An 8,322-nucleotide genomic window follows, 5' to 3' on the forward strand; every position below is an offset into this window, starting at 1 on the left:
TAAGTGGAGTTGAGAGCCGAGCAGAACTTAGAAACTTTGACCAAAAGAGCGGGCCATGGGCAAGGATGCAAGCGTGGGCTGGGTAGAGGAGCGGGAGCGGAGCGGAAAGGGTGCATGCAGGGTGCATGAACCCACACTGCGCGCAAGCCCGGGAAGCTCCCATGGAGTCGACTTCTTTTTTGCGTTCTAGGCCTGCAGCGGAGCTGGGACTCAGTAGGCCCGGGGTCCCAGCCAGGGCGTTTGGACCCTAGGCCCAGGCCTGCTGGGCAGCAGCGAGTCTAGGCACGGTCTTGAGGCCGCCGTGTGCCCTTGTTATGCTCCGGATTGGCAGGCCCGCGTCGCCAGAGGCAAGTCAGTGTCGCCTAGAGCTCGCGGGCGGGGAAATCTCGGGTCACGCGGGGGTCATGTCCTGCTCTGTCCCCTGCTTTGCCTCTGCCTCAGGAAGATCCTAGCTCAAAGAGACAGCTGCGCCTTTGGAGCGAGCAGGGCAGGAGAAGAAGGAAAGGCGTGACTGGAGAAAATGCAGGGAAGCTCTAACCGAGGCCGGGCGCCGAAGCCCAGGGCGAGACCGAGGCGGCCGCCACTGCCTTAGCTGCTGCTCGGGGCTGGAGCCGCCGGAGCTGCCACCGCCGCCTCCTCCAGGCGGGCGCAGGCGGGCGGGCGGAGTGGGGGACTCTCCGGGCGCTGACATTTGCAGGCTGCCCTCCTGATTGGTCCCCTCGCCGAGCTGCTCACGGGTTCATTCAACTGTTAAGCACCTCCCCGTCTCTCTAAAGGACATTATAATGCAAGAAGCCCCCTTTTTAACCACAAACCGAATTTTCTTTCATTTAGGTGATCTATATGTCTATATCGTATAGCTTATAGCTTATATCTATTTTAAATAACTTAAAGCCGCTAAAATTTGGGGGGGAACAGCTTTCGCCCTGGAGCGGTGCGCGATGCTGTCTCACGCCGACCTCCTGGACGCCAGGCTAGGTGAGTGCGCGCCTCTCGCCCGGGCAGCCAGGAGAAGCCTGGGCAGGAAATTGTCAATTTGTTCCTTATTTTACCTTAATGCGCCCTAAATGGACTAATTTCTTTAAAAGTAATTGTGCTGCATTAAAGTTTAATTTGATTTAATATCGTCTTTTTAAAAAATCCATGGAATATGTAGATCAGAAAAATGAGTTGGGAAATGTTACTTTTTGTTTTTCCTACTTTTTTTCTCTTCCCCCTCCCCCTTATGATTATTATTTTTTGAAATGCGATCTACCTCATGATAATTTGTTTGGAGGTGTTTTTCTTTCTCTCTTTCCCCTTCTGTTTGCTTTAATTTGAGATTTCTTTCTCCTCTTTTTTTCCTCTCTCTCTCTTCACTATCTCCTTCTCTCCTTCTGGTCTAAGTATGGTTGAGTTTGTAAAAATCTGGCATAAAGGAGAAGCCATTGCAACAGAAGCGGATTTGCTGTGTGCTCATTGAGAAAGGAGAAAAGCCAAATTCGTCCTCCCAGGCATCCTCGCCTGCATAAGACTCGGCATTGCCAATGGCTGTGAGGAACGCGCCTTTTATTTCTCCGGAAAGAGAAGTTGAATTCTCTAAAGTTTGATTCACTGTCGTGTCTACTGACTTTACTCGAGTTTCTTTAAAGCTGTCTGAGTTTCTGGTTTGGGAATCTTTGTTGATGGATGTGACTCCATTTTCCAAACACTTTCTTGATTTGAGAGGGAGGCGGAGCTGATTTCAGTTGATTTCGGGGGGTGGAAGGCTTGGAGACATATTCGTCTTCCGAAAGTGAGTGGGAATCGGCTGAGGGCCGGAGGTAGAGTTCGTCAGGCTGCCTAAGCGCACGCAGGTGGGGCAGCAACCTAGGAATCATTGTTTTCTTTTCTTTCCTTTTTCTCTCTCGGATATGGCCTCGGGTTTCTGGGGCGCCCGGGGTACCGTTCCTGAAAGGGATTCCGAGGGATGTTTCATTGTCGGGACTGGGAGTGTTTCGCTGTGGGAGAGACGAGAGCATGTGCTGCTTACGAAAGCCAGCTGCAGAGAGAGGGGAAAGGGCCCGGAGATGGGATTCCAGCCTGGCTGTCCAAAACCTGGGGAACCCAGCCGACCACTCCTGGAGTTTCTTCGGTTGGGCGAACGTGGGCGCGGAGGGAGCCGAGGATGGGGCTGCAGGAGGAGCGCGCGGAAAGGACTGTCTTTCCTGGCATCGCTAGGAAGGTAGTGATCGCGATCCCCTTGCCTCCTCAGGTATGAAAGATGCCGCCGAGCTTCTGGGCCACCGGGAGGCGGTGAAATGTAGGCTGGGCGTGGGGGGCTCCGACCCCGGGGGCCATCCGGGGGACCTAGCGTCCAACTCCGACCCAGTCGAGGGAGCCACTCTGTTGCCCGGGGAGGACATCACCACTGTGGGCTCGACGCCGGCCTCGCTGGCGGTGAGCGCAAAGGACCCGGACAAGCAGCCGGGGCCTCAAGGAGGCCCGAACCCCAGCCAAACCGGCCAGCAGCAGGGCCAACAGAAACAGAAGCGCCACCGAACGCGCTTCACCCCCGCGCAGCTCAACGAGTTGGAGAGGAGCTTCGCCAAGACTCACTACCCCGACATCTTCATGCGCGAGGAGCTGGCGCTGCGTATTGGACTGACCGAGTCCCGAGTGCAGGTACGCCGGGCGTGGGCGCCGGGGCAGAACACAAGGAGGGAGCGAGAGGATTTGGGCAAAGGAAGCGGGGATCTTTCCTCGCCCTGCCGGGATCCTGGGCTGAGCTTCAGAAGCCTACGCGTTCCTAGGTGGAGTTAGCCCCTCTGCCTGGAGACGAGCCCGACCGCCATTCCCTATAGACAGGCAGGGCATCCATCTCCCACCGCTATAGCCATAGCGTAGCAGAAACTCCTCAAAAGCGAAGCCGGCATTGTTCGACTGCTAGGAACTCCTTCCTCCTGAGAAGGGAATCTTCAAGTCTTCCAGCCTTCGCCTCTCCCAGGTTGTAAGCCGAGCGCTCACTTCCACGTTAGCTTGCGTTATCGACAAGTATTTCATTACCCCCTAATGAGTTTGTGTTAAGCGTCTGGATGAACGGGGGAATGCAACAACTACATAGAAAACACAAAAAGGGAAAAAAATAAGGCGCGATAAGGGCCTTTTAAAACAGATCCCCCCGCCCCGAGTTTCACGGTGTAGCCTTATTCTCCTGAATATCACCTTCCTGCTGCTCAGGCAGAATACTCCTAGCTTTGACGTTTGCAAAGGATTCGAATTTTGGAGGTCAACCAATGCACTGGAGGCGGCAATAGCAATCCCCCACAGTCTATGAGCCTTGATTTTCCCCTAAAGAAACTGGGAAAAAATGATGGCTTTTTGTTTTGGATATCCGATCCGAAGACAGGACATTTAGGGCAGGAAAGATTGACAAGTAGTAGACAAAATCATTACTGACTCCTTGTTCTTGTCCAACCACCCTCCAAATTGTAAATTATATATAACTTAGAAAATCACTCCTATAACTTTTCTGAAAACCGGAGAATAAAAGCATAAAATCAGTGAATCTCACCCCACGCCCGATTTTTAAAAGGATGAAAACGTATCAAATATTTCATGGGTTTGGGGTGCTGTAGGTGAGATTCCAAGACGGGCACTTAATCTCGAACTCTCCAGGGTGCTGAAAATCTTCTTTCCTGTCTTGTACGTGGTATTTTCTGTACGTTATCCCGGGTGTCAGCCTCAGCTCTGGATGTTTAAATTAAGTTTAAAGATTTTAGTTGCTTTACATTTGACCTAAGAAGTAAGAGACAAGGGTGTCCATAATCACAGTGTTGAATATTTTGATCCCCATTGAGCATTTTAAAGATAGTCTAACCTGGAAAAATTGTATATGCTTCTGTTCTAAATAGTTAGCAAATGAATGTAACTGGAGACTTAAAGTGGTCAAATTAATATTCAGGCTATAACGTAGATTAATAATATTATTCAATATAAGTCTAGGTGGTTTCGTTAGTGAACTCTAGAAGCCCTGAACCATGGACCATTGATACTGAGCACCAAAAGAATGTTAATTGCAGTGTACAGATATATATTAGTAATGCTCTTTAAAAATTTTTACCTCGCATCTCTTTTTAAGTCTGAAGTTTAGTTGAAACCTTAACAGAAATATACAATTTTAAAACTTCCATTACTGCTAATGATAATATTGGCTTGTTAGAATTTTTTAGTTTCAAAATTCATAAATTTGCTTTTTGTCCCTCAAGAGAAATACTACCTAATAATTTTTGTTTTAAAAAGTAAAATTTTGTTGCTTAACCTAGACAGACTGGTAATTCATTTAGATTGAAATAAAACTTGGAATCACAAATAAAATATAATTGGACAACTGACTTTATGAAAAAAGAAAACGAGGTCTACTAAACTTTATTAGATCTTCCGAAGGTTAATGCAGTGATTCTTTTAATAGAAAAAGTTGTAAGTGAAATAAAATACAAACTATGTAATAGAAAGGTTTTTTTTTCAAAAAGTACATAAAAGAATAATAAAGAAGAAAGAGACAAAGTACTTTAATTGTTCTAGCATAATGTTCAACCAAAGATAATAGCTCTAGGCTGCTGATAGGAACAATTTAATAGAATGGCAATTTCAATATTTTTAAAAATAATGTTCCATAGTTTAAAAAGTAATCAGATCAACATAACCTTTTTAATTAACATTTCAAAATGATTAACATTATGTAATGTAATGCAAAATAATTTATGGAAAATGTATTTACTTCACAATTCACTGTACCATTGCTCCTTGACCAAATTCAAATTAAATAGTAATTGGTTTATGTTCTTATATGATGAGTACTTCATAGATTTCTTTATCGTTAACAGATTGCCACACATTCTCTTTAGTATGTGGGCCACTGCACTGATTAAAAATGATCTAAATATTTAATTTATTGCAATTGTATGTTTTTAAAGATGCTTTCTGATTCAAGACTAAATGATCTAACATATTTATTTTTATCTATGTCTGGTATATATCATACTTTAAAGTATTTATTAAAGCACCTCCATTCACATAGAGGCCAATTCCATGTCTGATATTGCTCCCCTTTTCTGGCTAGTGTAATAAAACCATTCCTTTTATAGCATGCCATTATTAGAAACCAATTTCAGAATTATTTATAACCTGGGATGGCTTATTAAGCAGCAATGCGAGAATCATGCAAATTACGCGATCAAATGCAATATAATAAGCATAATCATTAGTCTCTAGCACGGATTAATTAACTTTCAATATTTTATTTACATAAAAACCAAATCAGTGAAATAACTTCTGCACAGTCAGGCTTGCCTTTCAATATTTTATACGAACAAAAATAATGTGCTGTAATTCCATTGACCGTGTCCCCCAGAATGGCCCTGTCACCTGCCACATCTTAATAGGGGGACAAGCTGAGAGTATTTTCTAGTTTTCTAATGGAATGAGAAATTGCATTTTCTTCCTCTCCCAGCACTATTAAAGTGTAATGAATTCGGCCCAGAGTTCACGGCTGGCTGATCGAAATGAACCTGAGATCTAGGCTTTAATACAGCTCCCCAGATTTCCTCCCAAATCTTCACATTAATCATTTGCTGGATTCCAATGAGATCTTCATAAAGCGTTTGCTTGAGAGAGGAAAAGTAATATTCACTCTTTCTCCCTCTCTTTCTCTATTTCTGAGCCATTTATAGGTGATGAATTAAATGGGCTATATATTTTAAAATACATTTACAGTATGTCTATATTACTGTAACAGCAGATATCGCAAAAGTGGTTTTTTAAATTCCAACCTCCATTAGATTCTCACTGTTGTATTAAGCATTTTCTGAGAGGAGCTGCATTTCAAACTGAGTACAAAGTTGGCCCATGGCTGTGGTTAATATATTTCTTGGAGTTGTCATCTGTGCATTCTCAAAATCTCCCTTAGGTTTTGCCTGCATTTTAATCCGTCATGCTCTAGTTTTCAAGTGGAAACATTCACATTTTAAAAACATATGCATCATAGCTTGAAACGGAGGTGCTCAAACCCCATGCAGATTTTTTTCCCAACCCCAGTAAGCCGTGAAACATAAAAAATTTTGTAGCCATCATTTGACTACTAACCCTCAAACATAATTGAACACAATTTTTTGATTATTCCTATAGTATTTAGTTCTTTGACAACTGTTCTTTTCGGCCTGTGCCTGAGATTCAGAAATCTTGCTGGCAGGTATGATTGCTTCTGAAATTCTATGGGACAATCCCCCTTCCCCTCCCCGCCCCCCCACATTATTATTTTCTGCTTCTTTCCTCATTCCTTTACACAAGTCCACCACCTTCACTCTCCGCCCTTGTCAGCTCCAAACATTGAAAGATTTCGGGTTCACTGACACTTGGAGGGTGGTAGGGACCGGTCTTTAATGTAGATATCTTTAGAAATACATCCGGATGTGGTGTGAGGTTTGGGGACCGTTTGGATACAGACACCGTCCCTGTCTATGGCTCCATCGAGTGAGTCTACTCCCCCCAGTGCAGCCTTGGATAGGTAATGCAAAGCGACCTGTGGCCGCAAGTCTACTAGCTGTGCTTTCTTTGACTCCTGGGTGTTACCCTCTGCCCAAGGCCACTAACAGCTCAATCCGCGGTGGGGCCCTGCTGCCTCATTAATCCACCGTGCCACCAGCTCAAGGGGCTTTAGCGAGGAAGGGACCCGGCATCTTTACCCGATGCGGACGCTGGGGTAAACAGAAATGTGGGAAATGGGGTAGAAAAAAGAGAAAGAGAAAGCAGACGTTGGCACAGATATGGTAGAGGAGGCCAGGGCCAGCCCAAAGGCGGGCAGAATTCTAGATTGTAAAATGCCATTCAGGCTGGTAAGCGGAGAGTGTGTCTCCACTTGCACCTGTGTGTGTACACACCGCTGTGCATAGCTAGCTTACCGAAAACCGGGGTCAGGTACTTCTTTACTTATGATACTTTAGGTTGCAGAATAAACACGAAAGAGCTTGGATTAACGGATGAATAACCTTTTGGCTACAAATATGGTGGTCAAACTGCAAGGTTGGCCAAATTCTAAGAGGAAACTCAATCAGTACCTGAGCTGTGCCCCACATCATTTATATTTATGCAAAGTAAACCTCCAACTGAGTAGATGTTAAACTGCGAGCCTGCTAAGTAGGCATGCTGGCCTTTTTTTTTTTTTTTTAATCAAATTAAAATACAGAGAGATGGAAGTTTATTTTGGTCAGGCGACTTATTGATATCTTTCAGGAAGAACCCTTTCCTTCCCAGTGGTAGTGAATTTGACATCCATAGGCAAATTTGTTGGATAAGGTCTGAAATTCCAGGGTCACTGGTAAGAAAGACCCAGTATGAGGCATATGTTTATTTGGAGTTTATCAAATACATCTCCTTTAAAAAGACACATGGCTTTTTCTAGCAAAATTAATTGGACTCATAACTAGTGCAAACTTTAAACTTGACCTGCTTTAATTTGTAGTGGTCAGAATATTTGCTTTTAGTTTATAGATGAAACTTGGGGGTAGGAGTTGAGAGAATTGGAGGCCTTGTTATTTGGGATACTGTAAGTTCTTCAAAAGAATAAACTCGAAGGCCCTGGGGCTCAGGGCTCTGGCAGCAAGTTCCATCCAGCACGCTTGCACAGCTAGATAAAGGTGCCTTCAGAGAGGTTTGCCAGCGAGTCACGGAGACTTGTGTCAGTAGTGCCTATCGCTATGAGAAAGTCACGGTGGCGACCCAAACAACGCTGTAGCTCAGTGGCGCTCACTTTCCCACATGGATCACCATATTAACCTCTCCGCTCTGTCATCCGTGGCGTTAAGGGTTTTCCTTTGTCTTTCGATTTTGAAACTGGGTATGTCGTGCACGGCTCTTCATCAATTTCCAAATTTCCAGCGTTTCTGAAAATTCTATACCCCATCAGTGTCATAAGGCACGCTATTAAGCCACATGGGTACACATGTTTATCTTCATTTGTGCACCTGTGTGTCCAGTCTTGACACATGCCTGCCTGCAGACCTGTGCATCTAAGCCGTGCATAGAATGTTCCAGTGTGCAGGGCCGTGGTGTACACTGCACACGGTGGTATGTTTGCACTACGTGTAAGCCCTCGGGGGTACAATTGTTCAGGACCTTGGGAGTCGGCCCTTGGTGGGTGCAAGGGGCACCAGTTGACTCGAGCTGGTGAAGTAGCAGGATCTCTGGCTGGGTGTGGGGGCGTGTCGGGCCGATGGCACTTGTTCGGCCTGGGGCTGACTGGGTGTATCTGACGCGGGTTTCTCGGACTTAAGCCCCTGCCCCTGCTGACAGCCGGCTCTCTAACGG

At 45.4% G+C, this 8,322-nt stretch overlaps 1 protein-coding gene across 1 annotated transcript; it reads left to right on the forward strand.

The window, feature by feature from the left end:
- The first annotated feature begins 941 nt into the window (after positions 1-941).
- OTP (orthopedia homeobox) lies at positions 942-2,781 on the forward strand. Its single transcript, XM_011375150.1, has 2 exons — positions 942-978; positions 2,234-2,781. The coding sequence occupies exons 1-2, from the start codon at positions 942-944 to the stop codon at positions 2,779-2,781; spliced, it is 585 nt and encodes a 194-aa protein (XP_011373452.1).
- The last annotated feature ends 5,541 nt before the right edge of the window (positions 2,782-8,322 follow it).

This window comes from Pteropus vampyrus, unplaced genomic scaffold (assembly GCF_000151845.1).
Source record: "Pteropus vampyrus isolate Shadow unplaced genomic scaffold, Pvam_2.0 Scaffold262, whole genome shotgun sequence".
In the NCBI taxonomy this organism is placed as follows: Eukaryota; Metazoa; Chordata; class Mammalia; order Chiroptera; family Pteropodidae; genus Pteropus; species Pteropus vampyrus.